The sequence below is a fragment of the Drosophila arizonae genome, chromosome 5 (assembly GCF_054131065.1).
Source record: "Drosophila arizonae isolate 15081-1271.41 chromosome 5, UAZ_ARI_1.0, whole genome shotgun sequence".
In the NCBI taxonomy this organism is placed as follows: Eukaryota; Metazoa; Arthropoda; class Insecta; order Diptera; family Drosophilidae; genus Drosophila; species Drosophila arizonae.
This window is the reverse complement of record NC_142925.1, coordinates 19,572,841-19,597,776: the sequence shown is the minus strand read 5'-3', so window position 1 is coordinate 19,597,776 and position 24,936 is coordinate 19,572,841. Positions and strand designations below refer to the sequence as shown.

The 24,936-nt window shown below is 35.1% G+C and overlaps 1 protein-coding gene across 39 annotated transcripts in view; it reads left to right on the top strand.

The window, feature by feature from the left end:
* Positions 1-24,936, top strand: part of mbl (splicing regulator muscleblind) — a 258,467-nt gene that overhangs the window by 227,649 nt on the left and 5,882 nt on the right. For 13 of the 39 annotated variants that reach the window (XM_089469889.1, XM_089469888.1, XM_089469886.1 and 10 more), the window contains 5 exons: positions 665-847; positions 3,038-3,271; positions 9,737-10,027; positions 12,354-12,395; positions 14,388-23,005. In XM_089469889.1, the coding sequence (XP_089326015.1) occupies positions 665-847; positions 3,038-3,271; positions 9,737-10,027; positions 12,354-12,395; positions 14,388-16,460 (2,823 nt within the window). In that variant the 3' untranslated portion in view covers positions 16,461-23,005. Of the gene's footprint in view, positions 1-664; positions 848-3,037; positions 3,272-9,736; positions 10,028-12,353; positions 12,396-14,387; positions 23,006-24,936 lie in introns of those variants that run through there. The other 26 variants (XM_089469925.1, XM_089469926.1, XM_089469924.1 and 23 more) reach the window with 16 other exon arrangements.

Below are 24,936 nucleotides of genomic sequence, written 5' to 3'. Positions count from 1 at the left end.
TAACGATATTTAGTTAATTAGTTAGCTTTTTATTTTCATTTGTGGATTAATCCTCTGATTATTCTTACTGAGCACTGCAATTGTAAATATTAAAAGTATTGAAGCTTTGATTAAATCATCTTGAATCAAGTCCAATATTTGTTCTGGAAATACTCAACCTTAATCCTTATTTTGAACTAAGTTCTATCTTATTCTAAAGCTACACTATGAAGATAAGAGCAAAATCGTCAATTAACTTCAATCAACAAACTTAAGATTAAAGTTTGAATGTCATCTTCATATTATAGTGAACAAGTAGACAGAGGGGATACAGGGGATACAGCAAGACCGAAGATTACATAAATAGGAGAAACACCAAAATCTCCTTCTTATAATAAGAGAGTTTATTAAATTCATATTAAATCAACTCATTAAATATAAAATCCTCAAGCTATTTTCAAGATTAGAGCTGCCTCTCTTTAGTAGATTAAATACTGCTGAAAGCTATTTATAAGATTCCAATTCTATTCAGCCCATAATGGACTCCATAGGACGTTCTTTGAGTGATTAACATCTGATTGATTGATTGATTGATTGATTGATAGTTTGCCACTGATGTGATGTATTGAATATTTGATTCTCCTATGTTTATTTTATTGTATTTCTGTGTATTTTGTGTGTACAGGCCGCAAATCCCTACTTGACTGGCATACCAGCCAATACATACAGTCCTTACTATGCAACCGGACACTTAGTGCCTACTTTGCTGGGACCCGATCCGACGGCCGTCGCCTCACAGCTGGGCCCGGTGGTGCCACAGACCGTGCAAGTGGCCCAACAGAAAATTCCACGCTCCGACAGATTAGAGGTGAGTGACAGTTGTTGCCTTCTATCGATTTGTATTCATTGACTATCGACTGCAATAGAGGCCAATGAAATGAATTGCATTTATATGTGAATTGTGCTTTAATTTACGCTTACGTTTATTGTGTTTATCGTTTCTCGTTTATCGGTTATCGTTTATCGTTTTATCGTATTAATTTCGTACACACAATGACAAACAAAATGCCAAGAGAAACGATTTTCTTTGGACTTGTTTTCATTATAATTTCTATTCGCATGCCAATTTGTTGAGTTCTTTATTTAATTATGATTTATTATTGTTACAATTATCATTATTATTATTATTATTATTATTATGTATTTCTTCTTATAAGACCTAATATTTTTAACTATGTATCAAAGATATTGCAACTAAAAACAATGTACAGCGTTTTAAGTTCTCTTCAGTTCTGCCAAAAAGATAATAATAATTATATGAAATTATAACGAAACAATAATCATTAACAATTCGTTGATAATAAAAATTGATTTGATCTACTTGACACACATTCGTATTTGAAGACTTGAACTTTTGTCTAACAAAAAAGAAGATCGTTCTACTTATTCTTATGTCTGATGTAATACTTTTCATTTTGATTTTGACATATGATATATCTATATACGCTATATAGTACTATGTCTATTTTATTTTGTTTCGGTAACAATTCTCTCAGGTGTCGGCAGTCTGGCACAGTTTTTGGTTAATTTTAAACGTCAAAGAAACGAAGCGCTTTCAAGAAGCAGCTGCTACCCTGCCAAGCTTACGGCAAGCGCTTTCAAAACATATATTTTCTTCCCGGTGCATATGTATATAAAGCAAGAAAAAAACAACAGACCAACAATAAAATATATAAATTTACAATTCTGTGCACAAATCCTTTTACCAATAATACATAATTTTTGTTTCTTATTCCTAGCTGGCATAAGTTTTTGAATAGCTAAAATTTTATTTATTTAAAATATGAATAAAATTTAATTTATTTATGATCTTTTCAAACTCAGCTAGCTAGATCTAGTAGATCCAAGGTGAAACTTTCTTTTCGATTTTATTTGAAATATATATTTATTTTTATAGCTAGGCTTTATGTTAATTGCAATGTAAGTTAACATTGCTTTAAAATGAACATGTTATTAGACATTTCCTAGACTGTTGATTAGGTTAGCTTTAGTTTATATATGGTTCTATTTTGTTACTCCTCCTATAGCCAATGTTAAACTTAAGGAGTTCCATAGATGAATTAGTTTATTTTTCCATACCTTTCCCATTAGGACAATCTACTCCAGTTCTGTTTATCGATCCTCCACAGGTTGTAGCTTTTAATGTGTTTACTCCTAATCCTTGCATTTGCCTTGTTTGTTTTTTACTTCTGTTTATTGTGTTCCTCTGTTGTTCTCAAGTGCAAAACTTACAAAAACTAAACTAATCGGCTCGCTCTAAAATAACCAAATATGGTGCGGACTTAACCGAAATGAAAGTTAGTTCACGCCAAATCTGCTGTCCAAGAAAACCCTAGCATATATATGTGTATGTATCGAACTATATACCTAACATATATACTACATGCATATGGAAGCATGCGCTGCAAAACCAATTACAACAACAACTACAACAACAAATCGGCTCTAACATCCAAAATGAATCAACTGAAAATGCATTGAAAGTTGTTGCGTTTCGCCTACTTAACTTTACTTTTCAAGTAAACAACAACAAAAACAACAATTTAAAAACTGAACAGTTACTGAATATCCTTCCATTATTTCCAATACACACACACCACACACACACACACACACATACACTATATGCAAAAAAAAAATTGAATTACGAAATATAAACAACAACACCTCGCCTTTTGTACACACACACACACCAACACTCTGAACCACAACTGCTGCCACTTTTGCTATTGCTGCCCGCCAACAACAACAACAACAACCAACCAACAACAACAACAACCAACTACTACAACAAACAATCTGCAATCCGCAAACTGCAATCAACTGTGCAACCAACACAACAACAACAACAAACAACAACAAACAACATGAACCACCTCAACAACAACAACAACAACAATTATCCAAAATACGACGCCGTATCCAAAACAAAATAAAAAATCCAAAAACCAAAATCCAAAAAAAAAAAAACAAAAAAAACCTAAAAATGTGTTTCCAGGTCTGTCGCGAATTCTTGCGCGGCGCCTGCAAACGGGCCGAGTCGGAATGCCGGTTCGCGCATCCGCAGGAGAGCGTCGCGCGGCACGACGATGGTTCCATAACGGTTTGCATGGACGCCGTGAAGGGCAGATGCGCACGTGACCCCTGCCGCTACTTTCATCCCCCCCTGCACCTACAGGCACAATTAAAAGCGGCCCAAACACGCGCCACCGCTGTCGCTGCTGCAGCTGCGGTATGGCTATTTCTATATTTACTTTTTATACTTTCTCTTTCTTTAAACAAAAAAATTACAATAATAATACAAAGAAAAAATCCTAATCGCCCAGCCCAGCCCAGCCCACAAACCAATCCTCCAGCTAACCCACAGCCTAACCCCATACCATTGCTGTCTCTCTCTCTCGCACTCTTAAAGTGACAGAGCGTGCGAGCGAGACAGAGAGAGAGGCAGCTAAATTTTTTTTGCATTTTCTTTATGAGTCGCAAAATTTATTTATTTATTTATTTTTTTTTTTTTTTATATATATCCTTATTTTTACGCCAGCTGCTCCGATTTCTGCTATTAATTTCAGCTTATTCAAGTAAATTTTTCTTGGAAAACTTATTAATTTTCGTCACTCTGTTGCTTAATAGAGCAATTCATAATATTTTGTGTTTCACTTCAACAAGAATAAACCAAACGAAACACTTTTACTACCCGCACTAAGAAACTTTCACAAACACAAAGTATGCAAACAATTTTTTGTACTCTTTTCTCTCCTAGTAAAATATATACAAATATACATATATATATTTATATATAGCCAAAACTATAGATAAAATATTTGTAGAATTTAAGTTTTCATGGAAAATTTGCTTTGAATAGAGACTGCGAAACTCTGATGCTGTTCAACAGCTGTTAGCCCAATGTTAACTGCATGCTATAGCCATATATACCCATTAGCCCTAGTGTTTATTGAGAGCAAAATTCGATGAAACCCTAATGCTGCATGTAAACGATTTAATTAACTTTATGCAAACCTAAGCACAACAGCAAATAAATAACTGCAAATTTACACACAATCACACACACAGACACAGCCACAGAGATAGGGGGATAAAAGAGCAAACAAACTGATAAATAAATTTAATATAAATTATGATATTTGATTCAACCCACACTTGGAATTAAAACTGGAAAAATTATTGCGAGTGTAATTTGCAGTTGTAATTCAAATTTAATCAAGTGCATAAATTTCATAATATAGAGTTTAATGCTTAATTAAAAACTCATTTAGGCGGTGTTTAATTCGGTTTGCCCTAACTTTCAGTTTTAAATAAGTGCAAAGTTTTCCTATCAACATAATTTGTGCATTAAGTTTCGGGAACTATTCAAATGAAAAGTTTCGAATTTAGCAACATGTTTCCAGTGGGTTTAAGTGCTGACGATGCTTAATCAATTTTTGGCTTAGATACATACTCGGCCGTTTAGTAGACACTTAAGCACACATTTACGTAAGATGTTCAATAAATAAATAAATGAAATGCAACAAAACAGCCCCAAAAATTACATTTTAAACAATTTGACTTTACGCAAGAAAATAATAGCACACACGCACAGCACTAAACATTGTTTGTGTGTGTGTGTGCCAAGCTCATAATCCCGCAAACACACACAGACAGAAAAAGAGAGAGAGGGAGAGAGAGAGAGAGAGTGAGACAGCAACTGACAGGGATTGGCATTCAACAACAGGGAAAATATGTTGAAGCTGCACATAAAACACGCCATAAATGTTGATTTTCGTTGGGGAAAATTAACATTTATTACAACGCGTTAAAACTTTGAGCACGCAGCAGTCAGCCAGCCAAAAACACACACACACGCACACTGGCACACGTGGGCGCACGTTCGTGATTGCCCAACTCACACATGTGCTGCTGCCCTCCTTCTCTGTGTGTGTGTGTTTGCTCTGGTCCTGCCTCGTCCATGGGGTCCTGCCTATGCGCCGCACTTAATTCGCGACTTAATTGCTTTTGGCTGAAAATTTATTTGACGCTGCGCAGCAGCAACAACAACATAAACGTCGAGTCTCTAGCAGGGCTCCTTCTGCCGGCTGTTCCGCCCCCACTGCGTCCACATTGTCAGCTCCAAACATGACACACATAATTGCAGCATAATATCGCATAAAGTGAAAAATTGTTGCAGCATTTTAGGCGTAATTCAATCGAGCCCCAGACCAGGCACGACAAACGTGATTATTGTATCAAATTGTCCTTTGAAATTGCATCAACACGCACACACACACACACACACACAGAGTGAAAGAGAGAGAGAGAGAGGCCTCGTTGCCAGCTCGTTTTATCTCTGTCTCTGTCTCTGTCTCTTTCACGCCCATACGCATTTAAGCAGAGCAGCGCATAATTTTATTTATGGGCGCAGGCTTAATATGATTATGAGCTTCAGCCAAAAAGAATTTATATATATAAAAGAATACATATATATGTATATGGGCTTGTGTGTGTGTGTGTTTGGGGTTTCTGCTGTTGCACCTGCTCTGAACGTTTTAAATGCATATAAAAATGCCAATTTTGGTAATTATTATTAAATGGCTCGTTAAATGTGGCCCTGGTTGTGCTTATAGCCCGTAGCTAATTAATTATATATTAGCAATTAGTTTCATAGATATACGAGTGTATATTATTAAATATATTTTATACATATATGCATATATATATGCATACCTAATCATATACACTTTAGATTATAGTTCTTATTCTCTCTATCGTTGTCTCTTCCTTGTTTTCTTTTATAAATCTTGCTTTGATAGTGCAACAAAATCTATCCAAATTTTTAATCAAATCACATTTTCGAAATTTTTAAAACTATTTCTGTTACTCTCATATCAGAGCCTCTTCATAAAAACTAACCGATTGTCTCGTCGATGCAGCGCTGCTCTAAATTGCATATAAAACAAAATACTGTTTCCTCCATTATCATCAAGTTACATTCTAATCTATATACCAAAAAAAAACTCTCAAGATGTATGTGTGAAATTCCCCCGCTAGCTGTAACTCATAATGGTCTATATACTATCTAATATATTAATATATACATATATATATATATATATTTTAAGCTTTTGTTTGTTCCCATTTTTTGTGTGTCTACCCGTCTACCCCTCTTTAGAAACTGTCCCTAGACTATCTAAATATGCTCAAATCATATATAATTCTATGTATATATAAACCAAATGTAACTATATTGGGGCTATTGATGCATGTTGCCAGCGCTTGAGTGGAAAATAATTCAAATATATTTAATCGTAAATCCCAAAAAAAAAAACAAAAAAAAAAAAAAAAAAAAAAAAAAACATAATAATAATAATTTTCGATTTCCACTCGAGTCTGTTCAGTCCTCAATTTTAATATGCTGAGCCCCAAGTCCAACCTCAAGAAAAATAACTTATTTTATGCCTAACTATATACTCGTATTTATACCTAAATCTTTTCTTAAATGTTGTTATTTTACACACACACATACACACAAACAAACACAAACATAGCAATAACATGAACATCGAATACATAAAGAAAACTGAGACACGCATTACGCATACGCCCCGCGAGCCCAAACTGCCCAAGCCACCAGAATATATATGTATATGTAGATGTATATTTTTGTACATTTTATTTGGTTGCGTTAAGCAAAATGTTATTTATTAATATTATTTAATCTGTTTTTATTTACATTTTAAGTATTTTTACTGTCCCTGTACCCTGAACATGCATATGACCCCAATAAAAAAAAAAAAAAACACAACTTCGCCTGCTCCGCATAACAACGCAAAAAAATTAGCCGTATATTTCAAGAGGCCCGGGGCATGCCCGAAATATGTCAACTGTCGAATCAAAGCTACAGTTCGAACTGTGCTCCGCATCCTGCCTGTGCTGCCAGTGTCCTGCAGTGAGCCAACCCCAAACTATAATCCTCGTGTAAGCGTGACACGGGAACAGCAGCTATAACAAAACAAAAAAAAGTATGTAGCTGCCAGCAGGCTGCAGGACATGACCCGCTGTGAAGCTTCATTTGTGCTGCCCTCTCTTCTTCTTGTTCTTCTTTTTTTTTTTTTTTTTTTTTTTTTGTCTGTCCTGACCAAAAATGTAAATGTCAACCTGTGCCTGGCTGCCTGGCTGCTGGCAGGACGCACTGAACGACGACACGGATTAGTCGGCAGGATAACGTTTGAACCGGAAAATTAACTAAAAGCAGAGATTTCCATGCCAATGAATTGTCCAGCTGCAATGCTGCCCGCCCAGCCTGCCTGCCTATCGAGTATATGTGGGGTATATTGGTTATGCGAGCGTGTTGGCAGTGATATATAAAAGATTTGCTAAGGAGAATGTCAAGGAGAATGTTTCAGCTGTAGAGTTGAGCTTGAGAATTGATGGAGAGTTGAAAAGTAATTCATTTATATGATGAATAAGATATTTGTAGAGTTTAGAATAAAATATGTGCTTGCCTTAGGAATTTTCAATTGTGTTGGGAATATTTTACAGGGTGTCAAGGCCATTATCCTAGTGTCTATTATGTATAATAAAGAGACAATAGAGTGGAAGCAATTATAAAGCTATACGGAAGTCCCTAAGCATTTAAGTTTTTGATATAAAAATTTTGTATGAGTAGAAAAGAAAATTGTTTAAATAGAAGTTATAGAACTTGCATAAAGAATGGTCTATAAGTAATAAAAAAAAATTGAAAATTTCATATAAAAAATGCAATCTGACAGGATCTACAGATATTCAACAAAATTCGCTTTGATCTTATATAAAGTATGGTCCACAATGATGCTTAAAGGGCATTCACTATGCGCTTTAGTCCAAGTGTCTTCACTTTTTTCTTCAGCACATTCGCTTTTGGCCTCAAAAAACAACAATATATACACACGGCAAACACGGTACTCACACACACTCACGGCACACACATGCAGATATCACACTCATAGGCCAGACCACATATCGCCTGGCCCAAGCGAATTAATCCATTTATAGCATTCATTGGCGGTGACATGAAACAGTTCTCGGCAAAGGCAGCTGAAAAAGCGACTGGCACAACGTGAGCTACGTGTGCCTAGCAAAACATGCTAAAAAAAAAAAGAGAGAGAGAGAGAACATGCTCCAAACCAACAGCAACAACAACAACAAATTCGTGAAAGCCTCTGCCACTGCGAGTCCATTTAAATGCAAATTTTTTTGCACTTTTCGTGTCGAGCAGTAGTCGAGTGTGTGTGTGTGTTAGCCCTAAAAAGCATGTTAACTTGCGTTATGTTTTATACATTTTGCTGTGTGTTTTGTTTATTAGGCACTAGGACTAAAGTAAAAAAAAAAAAAAAACAAACAAACAAAAGCGCACCCAAATGTTGTTGAGCTGCTGTGTAAATGACGGTGTTAAGCGAATTAAGTCTGAGATCTCTAGGGGCTTCACTCTACAACAAATTTCTGCAGCATTTCGTTTAATTCTCTGCTTTAGTTTCCTTAATATTTATTTATGGTTTTTAGTTGAGAATCAGTTAAAGCAGCAGCAGCAGCAACGGTGCATCGGTAGGTATATCGGCATTAGGTAATTTTCGATACTCTTTCAGCGCGACTTAATGCGAATGTGTGTGTGTTTGTACTCAAATCAATTTTTGGTTAGCAAACAATTCATAAATGAATTACGATTCGATGGAATTATAACAAACATTTATCAAAATATATATTGGCTTACAGCGAAATGATTTTGTTGCAATTGATTTTATATACATACAAAAATATTTATTTTTAAGGTAACTCTTAAGCTCATATAACTAGGTATTTATGAATCTATTCACAATATCATTAAGTTCTCTGGGTTTCGTCAACAAAAACAATTAAAGCTTTCGCTGCTGGCTTATGCAAGCTCTAACATATAAATGATATTTATAAATAATGATACACTATATTTATAACTATATGCTTCTGAGCTTTTTATTACCTCTGCTTCATTAACAAAATGGGTTCACATATATATATATATTTATTAATGAAAAATGTTTCAACAATTTGTTCTTTTTCCATATTTAATTTAAGAATTTTCTTTAAATTGGAAAATGTCTGATTTTGAATTGAAATTTAAGTTAGCCTCAACTATATTCTACTATATATTTCTGAAAACAAAAATTCTATTTGATTTTATTGTTTTTTCTTTTTAACTATAATTTTTACTTATCATGAAAAAAACACTCGTACTCTTCTACTATTATGTATTTCATCTGTTCGCCTGTGCCACACACTGTAATTGCTTCTACGATGGATGATATCTCTACACACACACACACACACATGCACTTTCACACATACACATGCACAATGCCAAAATAAAATAAACAAATAAAATATTCGTTGAAACTATTCAAAAAATGCAAAAAAAATTAAATAAATTAAAATAAAAAATTAAATACTTGTGCATATTTATTAAAAATGCCAACACCAATGGCGCTTGAATAATTCAAATGGAATCGGTTCATAATTAATGAACGCATAATTTAAATGCTTGATCAAAATTTTATTCTATTTTCAATTTTTTAATTGATTTTTGGCATAATTAATTTGATTATAATTTGAAATATGCACTTCAATTGACACACACACACATATATGTAAACACACACTCGCACACACATACACACACACTCACGCAATACAGAGCTCACCTCTTACGGCACACCAACTACTAAATCAGCATCAGCAGCAACTGCAGAACCACCTCCACAACAGCAACAATAGCAACAGCAACAACAACAACAGCAACACCATCCACACGGCCGGCGGCATCGCTGCTGGCGCAACAACAACAACACCAACAGCAACAACAACAACAAACAACGCTGCCGCTGCCGCTGCTGCTGCCGCCGCCGCCGCTGCCGCCGCTGTTATGGGTCATCACACACTGGAAGTGGGCAAGAAGCGGTCAGCGGATCCTGAAATGTTTCCACTGGTATTTTGTTTAATTTCTTTCACATCTCTCTGTTCTTTTCTTTTATATATTGTTTCTGTTTCTGTTTCTGTTCCTTGTTCTATTTCTGTTTCTGTTTATCTTTCTGTTGCCTTGCGTTCCATTTCTGATTTCTGATTTTAATTACTTTTACTGTTTAATTTCCTGTGTGTTTCCTATTTTTTTAATTGATTTAGTTAAGTGTATTTGGTTTCCTATCGCATGATTTTAAGCTGCGAGTGTGCGCTACAAAACAAATTTATATACCTAGGGCAGCTGTAAAGAGCTAAACTGAAAGAGAGCGAATTAAAATAGTTGCTTGGCTTTTCGTTGCATAATTTTGCGCGGAAAATAATTCATTTCATAAATATTTACATCAATTATTAATGACAATTCATAAAAAAAATTAATTTATTAAATTAATAAAATACAGTATTTAGATAATAAAGATTTACCATTTTTAATTCAGTAACTATTAATAAAATTAGAAAAAAAAAAATAGCTGATCCACTTAAAGCTCATTATAACTCCGAATATCAATTATAAAGTCATCAATTGTTTAAATAAGCAGTTAAAACTTTTATTTATCAAACTCTCAAATCGTCAGGCCAATGAAACGGCCTAAAAAATATCTACTACTTCAAAAAAATATCTACTACTTCGAATAGAGATTTATGACTAAGCTGCGAAGAAGTCCTTCATTGTCTATTAATTTATTTAATATTCATTTTAATTTTAAAATCTATATTGAATATGCTTAAAGTATTATATGATTTATACTATATAATTATATGTATTATTTCCTAATTTTTTAAATCAGCTCAAAAGTATTAAACAAAATTGAAGCTAGGCAAAATTTGAGTGTAGCAAAAATTGCAACTTCTTAGCGCTGCCACTGCAATAAGCAAACACTTAACCGAACTTTTCAGCTATTAACTCACCCACTCATTAACATAGCTGCACTCACACCACTCACTCAGTCAATCACTCCTTTATTCACTTATTTAGTCGCAAATTTCACATGCCTTATGAAGAGCCATCAATTAGCGTTTACAAGCAGCGAGTCAGTCAGTCAAGTCTTTCAGTCAGTTAGGCGGCGAGCATTTAATTTGCAGAACCAAGTAATTATCTGGCATATCAAAAGAGCAAACACGCACACACAGACACACACACACACACACACACACACACACACATAGACATTGATGGAGACAAATGCATATTGCTAATCAATTTATCAATACAGATGCATGTGTTGGCTTGTTGAGCTGGTAGCGACAGCTTCAGCTTGCAATCAGCGTTGCGTGCCACATGTGGCATCAATTAGGGGTTGTATATGATAAATCACAATCACACACACACACACACACACACCCATACATCCGCACATTTACAGACTACCTGGGCAAGTGTTAATTAAAATGGTTTAACTGTTAATTGACCCAGCCCACGCACACGTCCTTGCCCCTTGCCCCTCGCCTCTCGCCCCTCACCCAGCCCAACAAGAAACACAACTCACTCGCATTTGCCTGCATGACGAACTGTTTGGCTAGGCGCTGATTCGATTGGTTCGACAGCTCTTCCGCTCTTTATTTACAGCTGCAGCTACATAGCAGCCGCAGCCGTCGAGCTTAATTGTTTAAGTGCCTAAGTGCTTTTCCAGGTTAATTAGCTTTACATGCGAACAACTTTGCTTGGCTTTTGCGCATTTTGCTAAAAAAAAAAAAAAAAAATATGTAACTTAAAACTTAAGTCTTGGCCTAATTGTATGTATTTTGTATGTATCATGTATCATGTATGTATTATTATATTATTTAGGTTAATTTATCACACATTCACATCACGCTAGACTACGTATTTACTTACATATATATCTTTAACTTATCGCTAATACCTCTTGATGAACATTTTTGTATTTTGTATATTTATGCTGAATATATTCACTAATTTCATTTGTGTTCTCTCTCTTCTTCGTTTGTTTTTTCGATTCGACTTTCCTTTGTTTTCTGTGTCTCTCTCTCTATGTTACTTGTTGCCAACAATTCAAAAAACAAAACAATCAATTGACAACAACAACAAACAACAACTGCAACTACAACAAAAATGTCTGCTAACCCAAATAAAAAAAAACAAATTCAACCAACTACAAATGCATCAATCAACAATGCGAATCATTCAAATTAATCATTCAAAATGAACAAATAAAATCAATTACTAATACTGAATTGCGTTCATAATGGATAAATATCATCACAATTATTATATACAACAATAATAATAACAACAACAATAATAATAATGATCATAAATGTGCACAATTGCCAAAAAGATGGATGTTAAAACGGTTGGTTCATTTTACTATGAAAACTTCGTAAGTACTCCAAAGCCAATAAGAAAACGTAACTTACCAAATAAATGAACAACTATCTCCATCCAGTATTATCACAATACTACAATATATATATATATACACCACATGATAATGAACTACATATAAATACAATAACTAACATTCTTACATCGCAAGCTGTGTTTCTTCGAGTGCGCAGAGACAGGAATTTATCGATCAGTCAGGAAATTTATCGCTCATTTCGATAGCATATTCGATCATTCAATTATTTGTATTATTAGTTGATTCGTTTTGGTAATAATACCTTATTACCTTATATATTTCAAAAGATTGAATTAAACAAAGAAATATTTAATTTACTATAATCAGATTTGTATTTAATGTAAAGGAGAGTATAGATCACGAAGCGAAAGAAGGCTTAAAGACAATTTTGAGACAGACAGAAACAATTATATGTAGAGAGCCCAGCAGAATATTGCATAGGCTTGCTTTTGTGTAGGAGTAAATGAGAGCTACTTTACTAAGTGAGGAAGGGAACGAAACGGAACTGAAAACGAACACTTATATAAAGAGTGCTACTGAGCGTTGAGCTGCTGTGCCAAGCAACTCAATACAGTAGAATTAAAATAAAATCCTGATTTGGCAGAGAGCAGAGAGAGCTGTGGTGAGAGAAGAAGGGTGTTATATACATAGCTGATCACTGAATGAGTTTTTATGAGTTAATAAGAGTTGTTCCATGTTATCAAACGAAGAGAATGGCAAAGATGGAATAAATTGGACACTTAATCATAAATTTCGGATCTGCTGATAAAAAGTCGTTGTTAAAATTTTTAACATATTTTATTTAATTTATTATTATATAATAAAGGTTCGAAAGCGTTGAAGCGAACTACATTAATTTTTAAGCAAAAAATAAAAATAAAATAATCTCATAAGAAGAAAAGGTTTCTTAATTTTTAGTATTATATAAATCGCATTAGGTATTATCAGAAATGTAGAAACCAAAGAATAAAAATATATATTTTTTTTCTAAATAATTTCAGTTCAGTGTTGTACTTGCAGGAAAGTTAGATGTTTCCAGTTATTTAAAATGTATTTTAGCCCCTGCTGATTCTCTACACATAACTCGTATAACTTAATTATAATTTATAATGCCACTTTGAAGAAACACAGCTCATTTAAACAAAACTTAACGCATACTAGAAACAAAGAAACAGAAATTGGCTACCTTAATGCATGAACAGAAATTAAAATTACACAAAAATACAAATTCACATAACATAACTGAAATAAATAAATAAAAACGAAGACAAAATCGAAAAAATAATCAACTGAGTCAAATCGGTAATCAAAATTGGTTCCAGTATGGGTCAGCTAAAGAGATTAATTCGATAATGAATCGACAATTTGAGTGCCAGAGCAACAAAATTGAAATGAACTCAGCTGTCCTCTGCTGCGGCAATATTCCACACACAGAATATAATAACTTTCACATTTCACACAATTGCTTTAATTGCTGGCTGAGCAAAGCTTTTTGTAGCTTTTTATGCGAAGCACATTAAAAGCTTTCGCCCTTGGTAAAATGCACGCTAAACGTTTACGAACAATTTCTGCTCAGTTAAATGCTTCTTTTTTTTTCTTTTTGGTATTATTCCTGGTTTTTTATTCGATCTGAATAGTTTTTTGGTTTATTATTGGACATATGATTATTTATTATTTAAACACATTGGCAAAAGTTTGAGAAAAATTGAGTGGAAAATCGAAAAAAAAAAAAAAATTGAAAATAAAAGTTGTAATAACTAATTAAAATTCCCAGTTGAGCTCGTTTGTAAGCTATTTATGTAAACAACATATATATATAATAATATTATTACTCAATATGTATGGTTAGAGTGCAATTAGTTTAAGTTGAAATTGAATTTGTTGAATAATTGACAATTTTTGTACTAATTGATTTTTTGTATTTCATGTTCTCTTCCCCGTCTGCTCTCTCGCTGTCTCTTTTCGCAATAGCAATTCTCTGGCATGGTACCGTTTAAACGTCCAGCTGCCGAAAAGTCTGGCATTCCAGTGTATCAACCCGGTGCGACAACCTATCAACAATTAATGCAGCCCTACGTGCCAGTGTCATGTGAGTATCCCCCACAACAACAACAACATCAACAACAACAACAACAACAACCAATATGTAGCGCCATAACAACAACAACTACAACAACAGCAGCAACAACAGCCAGTAATAATAATAATAATGCTGTAACTGTAACTGCTATGACTACCAATACCAATACCAATACAAACACAAACACAAATACAGCCACATCAACACCAACACCAACACATACAACAACAACAACAACAGCTACTAATCATATTAATAATCATGATAACCAAGCGCTAGCTAACGATTCTGATGCAAATCATGATCAAGAAAATAATGACACAACAACAACAACAACAGCACAAACCAACACAACAACAACAGCCACAACAAACACTGCTAACGATTGTAATACAACACAAACAATTACAACAACAGCAGCAGACACTGATACAGCTAATGAGACAACAAAAACAGCAACAACAACCGCTGCAGCAGCAGCAGCAGCAGCTGCTGCAACAACAACAACTGACACAGCAGCAACAACTAACGGCAGCTCTAGCCCCCCCAACACAGAGACAGCACTTGAACCCTTGACCCTGGCCAATGGCGATAATAACAACTATTTGTCATATATTAACAACAATTTGAATAAATCATTGAATGGCGACGAGCCGCCCAATGAGGCAGACAATAGCACAGCAGCAGCAACAGCTGCCGCCAACACAGCTGCAACTGCAGCAGCAGCAACAGCAGCAACAGTCGATACCGATTCCATTTCCGCTCCGCCCGCCTACATCCAGGCGCCGCCGCAGCGCAGCTATGCGCTCAAGCAGAATGGCAGCGATGCCTATCCGCGCTATCACAATGGCCACAGCAGCGGCATTCTGCCCACGCCCACCAGCACCAGCAGCAGCAGCAATGTGAGCAACGGCAGCAACAGTTGCCCAGCCTCGGTGGCTCCTGCGGTGCAGCAGTATCAGCGCATCAGCTATGCCATGCCCGCCTATAGCTATGCCAATTTGTATAGCGGCTATTCGAGTGCCACGCCCATTGTCAGCATGGCCAGCAGTTCGGTGCAGAGCAGCTATGTGCAGGCACATCAGCAACAGCAACAGCAGCAGCAGCAGCAACAGCACCAGCAACATCAGCAGCAACAGGTTGCCCAGGTGCAAGCCCAGGCTCAGGCTCAGGCTCAAGCTCAGGCTCAGGCTCAGGCTGCCTATGCTCAGCAGGCGTATGCCGCCTATGCCGCAGCCGCTGGTCTCAGTCCAGCTGCCGGCTACTATGCCGATCCCGCTGCATTGGCCAAGGAGGTGGCCCAGAAGAACTACGCCCTGAAGGTGGCCAATGCGGCGGCCAAGCCCGTCTCTGCTGCCTCGGCAGCTGCCTACACCGGCATGACGCTCAACAAGAGCTTCGTTTCAGCTGCGGCGCCACCTCAGCCCGTGCCCGTGCCCCAGCCCCAGCAGCAACAGGCTCAGCCAGTGTCCATGGCAACTCTGCTGCAAATGCAGGCACAGGCTCAGGCCCAAGTGCAGGCTCAAGCCCAGGCTCAGGCCCAGGCCCAAGCTCAGGCTCAAGCTCAGGCGCAGTTACGTCAGTACGGCTCGCTGCCCAGCTCTGGGCTGTCCACGCCCGTGGCACCCGGCACCCCGGTGCGCGCACCCTCAGCCGCTGGCTACTTGCCCGGCGCCTCGGCTGCGCTGCTCCGTGCACCGAGCGCTGCGGCGCCCATGCCAATGGCGGCCAGTCCGCAGCAGTATGCCGCAGCGGCTGCTGCCCAGGGCTACTTTTATCCGGGCGTTATGGCTGCCACGCCCACAGCGGCTGGCAGTGGGTATGCCTATGCCATGCCCAGCAGCCAAGCAGCCGCCGCCGCTCAGCAATATGCAGCAGCAGCGGCCGCAGCAGCAGCTGCCCAGGGCGCAGCCCCTGGCACAGCCATGGTTCTTAATCCCTACAAGAAGATGAAGACCTCCTAAGTAGGCAGTCACTACTCACACACATACACATACACACCCACACAAACACACAGAGACTCGAACGCAACTGTACTTAATGAACGTGTTGGTCCAGTTATTTGTAGCAGTAACTATTTAGTACGTAGTACACATCGAAGACGTAAGATTATGTGCCTCAGTTTTAACTTAATTTATACATTAGGTCTCGTAATAGCATAGCATTATATTTAGAGTGTCGAAAGGCGTCCCTTTTTTGTATTCTAAGCAAATTGCACCATGACAAATCTGAAATACACACACACACACACACAGAATCTAAGGATGTTGCCTGAATTTGCGTGAAGCTGCTTAAAGCTTAGGCATCCACAGCTTTTGCAATACACTTGAACTCAAGCTAAGCGAATCTAAAAGCTTTCGCGCACCTTCAATGAGCTTTCATAAAGTCCAATACGCTGTAAAGGCTTGCCCTCAAAACGATCCTCTTGCCCCGCTAACACCCGCACACAGAATGCTCGAGCATGCAGGCTAAACTTTCCTTAGATTGTTTTTGATATCAAGTTTATTATTTTAAATTAGACGCAACAAAACATAACCTCACTGTGACTTGAGCTGTTGCCATTTTCATAGCATAGCATAGTCTAAATAAGAACGAAGCTTTTAAAGCAAGAGCATAGAAAAGAGCCTTTTCAATACGTAGTCTTTTAAGTTAAGTTCCTTTTTGATAGCCCTAAAATGAGCATTCAAAATATAAATAGAATCGGCAACGGAAACGGAAACGGAAACGGAAATGGAATTGGTAACGGTAACTGCAACTTGGTATAACGAAGTACTGTGATAGCTTTGCACATGCACACAAACACGCACACATACACACACACGCACACAGTAAAAAAGGAAAGCTTCACACACCTTGCCCTGGAATGCGAGTCAGTTAATCGTTCCTATCAATAATGCCATATAAAAAGAGAAATTCTCCAGGTAGATGCTGCTGCTGGGTACAGTTGTGTCTGCGCATGTTGTTGGTCTGCGAAAGCTTTAATGCCAAACAAATTGTTTCAAATGCTCTCTACCTCTCTTTTTTGTCACCCTGTTTCTATCTCTATTTCTGACTCTGTCACTTACCCACTCTCACTAGCTCAATCAGTTGCTCTCTCTCTCTCTCTAGCTGTCTCTTCTACCTATAAACAGTTAGCTAGTTAGTTAGCTTTCGTGAATGCTGTTGTAATTCTAATTGTTTAAAATTGTTGAGCAACGAACATGCGTAACGAATATTGCCTAGTTATAGAAATATACCTATTATATATACATAAATACTATAAATGCTGTATGCTGCTAATATATACATATACTTAAGTATATCTATATATATATACGTTATATGAACATCAACACAATGTACTCTAGCACAAACACTCACAAGATCCGAAAATTCCCATACCTGAACACCCGATCCACACTCTTTAGAACATAACGAAGTTCGAACTGTATATCGTTTAGCCATCATACACCCACACACACACACACCCATACACACGCATTATCGTACATGCTAGCTATAAAGCGCTCTTACTAATCAATAAACCAGTTGAAAGTCAATATCTTAATTCATCATCGATCGCTCTCTCTCTCTTTGCGATACACACATCCACCCACACCCATATATTCACACACACACACACAGACATTGTCACACCTGAAATCATCTTTAAAACTGTTAAGCCATCAAAATTATGTTATGTTATGTTATGTTAATGTTATGTTCAAGATTTGACTCCTATGTTGACTATTAAAAGAGAATAATGAAAAACAAACTATGTAAACTTTTCGTTTTTTCCTATATACATATTTCTCTCAAACTCACTATCTATCTCTATCTATCTAACTGTATCTTGCTCTCGATGTATTATACATATTTCTTTGATATATTTCAACAATTTACATACACGCTATGTATACATGATGTATGTTTATAAAAAATTAATAAATTCAATGACAACTGAACTATGTTTTAATCTTAGATCTCGTGTGATTTTTCATAATTATTATGTTTTTTCCTCAATGTTTACGTTATATAATTTATGTACTGACAATTATACAAGTTCAATATGTAGTCTATATTTTTATGTGTTTTATCCCTGTTTAGAATTACGAAACTACTTACAACAAAAAACGAAAAAACAATATGAAAAATAAAAAAAAAAAATGATTGCCACAGACTTGCGCACCTTAAGTTGTTAGCCACTGAAGTTGATAAATTCGAACTCTTATTATTATTATGACTATTATTATTATTATTATTATTATTATTATTGACTAAAATTATACATACATACATATATACTTATATAATCTCTGTAAAATTCGTTTAAATCTTTACAATATTTCTAATGTTTAATGACAATTTTTAATGTTTGCCACTAATTCTAATATTTAGTTGTCGATAGTTCATTGATTAATGTTGATTTTTTTTTACAAAAACAAACAAAAATCGTGTGTGTTTGATTTCAAATATAGTTTGAACCTTACGAAACAGAAACAAAAACTTAATTTATTGTGTGTTGGTATTTATTTTGGTATATTCACTTATCTCTTGTTCTTTTTATTTCTTTTTTACTCTTTCTGTTGTGCCGCTTTCCACACATTTTATATATACTTAAATATATATATATATATATTTGTATCTATTACTTATTTATCAACAAATATCTATTCGAATTCTAAGCAGAACACGCTCCCGTTTTCTTTTCGAGAAACTCACCCAATCGACACATACGCCACATATGCCACATTTGCCACATATGCCACATGCCACACGCTAAGCATTTTCACATGCCGCGCTTTTGGGCAGAGCAGCACTCGTTTTTCCAGCTTTCTCCTTCTAAGTTTCGCTTCGTTCAGCCTATGCCGAATACCTCTCACACACCTTTTACCCCACCCACCCCAAAACACATTCTGTCTGCCTTGACTGTCTGTAAAATGCTTTCAATCTTTTTGCTTAATTTCATTGCCCCAACAAAATAAAAAGCAAATACTACTACTAAAAAAACTAAATAAATTAAAAACAAAATAATTTAGATTTAGTAAAGTTTCTCTATGTTTAGCTCTTAGATATAATGGCAAGCAAAACTGAGTACGCTAACCAAAATACTATTTCGTTCTAACGGTAGAAACTAGCTGTAACAAATCTGAAAACAATACGCATACCTTATATATATATACATACATAACTATTATTGCTTGACTTGTGGCAGGCTTACTATCTACTTACATACCTACCTATATCTATATATACTACATACTTGATAAGAGAGTTTGCTTATTACAAAAAAAAAAAAAAAAAAAAAAAAAAAAAATTAACTTGCAGCAAATGCGTCAAACAATGGAAAACTGAAAAAAAATATATAAAAATAAATAAAATAACATTACAAACTATCGATATATCTATGTCTTGCTAAAAGTATGTTACATATATTAACAATAATCCATGTATGTCCAGTTCTCTAGCTGTCGTATGTTTCATTTTTCCTTTTGTTTAACATTGTAGAATTGTTGCTGTTTGGCACTCTTCTGGGCCAAACAAAATATGTGAAAACTTAGAGAAATCTCTGAAAACGAAAATAATACAAGAAAAAATAGTCATTCAACAAACACTGCATGTTATAAGCGCGCAAGCGAAATACATTGTTACTCAGACATTCCAGCAACCGGTATTAGAAATAATACTGAATATCATTTGATTTACTTTTGTTGTTTGCTTTCTTCTAAATTCACCTTCAAATGCACCAGTTAGTAGATTAAAACCGCTTCACACACAATACTTAACATTAACATCGAGTTAACAGCAAGTTAACAGTGCAACAAACAATAAGATAACAACGAAGATTGGACAACAATTTGTATTGAATTTATATATTCATTTTTTGGGCTGCTTGCGAACCAGTTCAGCAGCTCACACGGTTTTTTTTATAGGAATCATTTGAGAGCTCTTGCAGCTCCCGTACAGTCTTCAAAAATCCCGATTGCGATTACGACGAGCCTAGTCCAAATGTAGTTCAATATTTTACTAAATACAGTACCGTCCAAAAAAACCAGAACAGAGAACATGTAGCGTAGTTTGCGCACGGCCACAATTGATAATAGACTTTAAACTTATATTTTGTAGATAAGAGAAGCACACTTTTTGTAAAGTACACCACATTATAACATACAAAAAAATACAACACAAAAAAAAAACATAGTTAACAACATTTTATTTCACTAATGTATGTCGCATCAGCAACTGATGCCATTTTCATTTCGTAAATTTCTCATTTTGATTTCACCAGACTTAACTTTTAGATCTATCAAAAAACTAGAAAACTTGATCCAAAAAGCGGAAAATTTTATTAATGAAAAGTGACAAAGCGAGAAATTTCAGTGTATCTAAGTTAACTAACTAATGCATGTATTCTGAGCAAAGAGAAAACTGAACAAAACGAAATTGTTTTATGATAATTAAAAAAAAGAAAACAAAAACTATATACTTATATATATATCTATGACTTATACACTACATAAACACAAAGCAACCAATACAAGCAAACACTTTAATGAATATGTTCTATGTGCTATTAAACAACAACAACAAGATCCACACAAAAATTAGTCTTATTAACTCTATGCGTTATTATAAAATAATGAAAACTAATACAAAAAACAAAAAACAAAAATGCAAAAATTAACAAAACAAAAAACAAAAATTTATTATATTGAAAATTATATAAACGTTTTATTGTAAAAACCGTAAAAAACTTGTTGCTTCTTTTACTTAACTCTCGTTAACTGGAAAGTGCTAAATGGCAAAATCTTTACACTAATACTTCTGCGTACATTTTCTCTTTCTCTCTGACTGTCTCTCTCTCTCTCTCACACACACTTACACGCTCACACATACACATACTGTATTAATCTAAGAAGTTTTTACTGTGCGTTGTCCTTGACTCTAAATTATTTCCATATTTATTTTGCTATTTATTATGAGTTTATTTCTGATCTAAACTTATTTTGTAATTATTTTGCTAATTAATACAATTAGATTTGCTGGTATACATAACTGTTTGCTCTTAAGTTAACTTAAACAAATTATCCTTGACTCCCTTTTAATTTTGCTAACTTCATTTGAAAGCTTTCTGAAAAACCTTTCATTGGGCGTTTATCAATGTGTGCTCTCTGCTCGACTCTCTTGATTTCAATATCGAAACATACACACACACACCCACATACCCACACACACATACAAGCGAGATAGTACTCGTAGTACTCCAGTTCTCCACACATGGCTTGCTCGAGCTGGTACTTTCTGTTTGTAATTGAAAATATTACTGTATTGCTTATGACAACTTAAGAACTAGTTTATGTGTATGGAAGCATTATACTATTCAATAATATATATACAATTGCCTATATATATATACATAATATCTATACTCTTTAGAGTTAAGCGCTTTTGTAATGTTTCAAAGAAATGCTTAAAAAAAAAGAAAACATTTAAAAAATTTTGTTTTTGCTAACATTTTGTGCTCTTTTACACTTTGTCTTAATTTCCATTTAAGTCTCTCTCTTTATCTGTCTCTGTCTCTATATCTGTCAAATACAACTAATATTCTCTCACCAACGTTCTCTGTCTCCGTCTCCCCCTCTCTTTACACTCTAGTAGACTATCTGATCCACAGCTCTTGCATGTTTCTGTACCTCAAATTGAAAAATATATAAATTGAGTCGGAATAATAACTTTTTTTATTCTTCGATAAGCAGTTGTAAATTTCCGAATTTCTTTGAATGCATTACAAAAGTTTCCAGCGAGTTTCCAAACACACACACAAACACTCACACAATGCAGTAATCTTTTCAATGTCCCCACACTCTCGCTCTCACTCTCTCTCTCTCTCTCGCTCTCTCTCTATCTCTCTGTCTCTCTTTTGCTGTTACACGCAACACTCGTACAGGTTGTTCTTATATATATACATCTATATATATAAATACTCCTTCCATAGTGGGAAGTACGTTTCTCCTCTATATGTTACGTAACTCTCTCTCTTTCTGTACCTCTCTCATATTTGTTGAATATTCGTTATTATTTGTTCGTATTTTCCTTCTTCTTCTTTTTTGTTTTTCTTTTTGGAGCGTATCGTATTGTAATTTTTCAGCATGTGCTCAATGAAACAAGAACTTTTCGTAGCAAGTACAAAATCAAATATCAGAAACGAATCAAATCCGTATCGCCAACAACAAATTTGAAGTCCAGTGTTGCAAGTGGCTGTCACTCTCATGCTAACTGTGATTGAAACTTTCGAAGTACCCGCTAAATACGCATTACGTTTATTTACTATACTCGTATTTCGGCTTCTCAGGCATGTGGTATGATGGTAACTGAGCTACAATACTCAAAACAAAAACAAAAAAACAAAAAAAAAAAAGCTAAAAAAATAAATAAATAAAAACAATCGCACTTCTAAGGTAAGCTGGTGCACTGCCCAATGAGCTTCTTTATTATACTTGAACGTATGTATATGATATTATTCAAAACATTTAATTAGTAATTAGTAACTTGACTAGATATAATGTTTCTCTTTTTACGTTTTTAGCTTTATCTTTAGTTCCCAAATGCTTAAAAGCCTAAGACATTAGAGAGAGAAAGAGAGAGATGAATTCTAAAAGTTGGATTATGTTGTATTAAATTATGTTAAAATATTACTGTTAACTTTTCGCTTTGCATTTAACACTTAAAAGCTTAAAAGACTGCAGAATTTTTAAAAGTTAAGTCAGTCAGAGTGTCTCTCGCTCTCTCCCTCTCACTCTGATCTCTTTGGCTGTTAAATTACATATGTTAAGTTTTGTGGTAAAGCCCGTTGCAAGCAATGTTATTAACATGACTCTTTTCTTTTTCATGGATTACGAAAGTATTATTGTATGACTGTATGCTGATCAAATCGAAACAAACAAAATACATGCACACACAACAACAACGAAAACATCAACAACAACAACAACACAGAGCTGTCATATTACAAGAAAAAAAAAAAACAATATATGCTTGCAGGCAAATTCAAAAGCTTTGTAAACTAAATTAAATTGATAAACACACACATACATAGACCAACACCCACACACACACACCCACACAGACTCAACTGAGCTGCTCATCCGATGCGTTTTAACTGTTGCTTCAATTACGACTCGTTCTGGATATTGAGTATACGCCAAAATTGTAGCACACTCACACATCCACACACACACATACACACACACACGCACACATATGATATATATATATGAAGTACATATATATATCTGTACTTATATTTGATCGACTCTTGCAGGCTTGTTTGTATGTACTTAATGTAGTAAGTATTCGCATTACCGTTAAAGTTGTTTATTTATATTTTACGTTTCTCTGTGTGTGCCTGTCTCTTGTCAGAGAGTCCTAACTAACTGCCTCTACATATATATATACATAATTGATAGCTCTTTAAATATATATACATATCGACTATATGAGTATTTAAATTGTCTGTTTGTTTTTTAATTACAGCCGCTGCGCCAGTAACAAACATTTTTAAATGCGCTTCAAATACACAATTTTTGCTGCCGCCTGCTGTTTTTTTTTTTTTTTTCCTTATTATTTTAAAATTATATATAATTTCATCTCTCTTGTTTCAGTTGCAGCCCCCTTAATGCTTTAGTGCGCGCTTAATTACTTTGATTTTACATTTTATATTTTCGATAAAATTTACTTTTGTTTTACAGCTTCTGCTTAATACAATACTTAGACTAACTAACTCGCTTAAGCCTCACAAACTTTGACAAAAATATAATTATGCTTAAATTAAATTTTTACTAATTTATTCTAGTTTTAAGTGCGTTTCGCCATTTCGCATATGCGTTGCAGCAGCATTTTTTATATACATATTTTTTTTCCTCGGTGTTTGGCAAAACTTTTAAATGTAGCAACAAGTCAAGAGAAGTTTAATGGCAGGAAAAAAGAAAGTTGCACATGAAAGACTTGGCATTAATTTACATTTATTAACTCGGGTTTTTCTGAGGCTACGCAATTTTAGTGTGCCTGTTGAATTTGCATAAAATGAAAATTCGCAAGTAATTAGGACGCAGCTGAGTGTTAAATTGGATATAAGCTGGTTGCAGCTGGGTCCAGCTTAGAAACGGATTCGATGTATATGTATATATGATGTAATCATCAGTGCAATGAATAGGGATTATTTATATGAAATATATACAGATCATATATATGTAGTTATTTCAAATGGGACGCATTTCAATTAAATTTATTATTTTCTATTCAGTTTAACTCATATTTCGATTGAAATGTTCAATAAAATATTCGCCATAATTATCAACTAATTGCCACAACACGAAAAATGCTGCTGAACCGCAAATGCAGCTTAAGCTTAATTTAAGCCTCTGCCCAATGAATATTGAAAGCAAACCAATTGCAATTTAA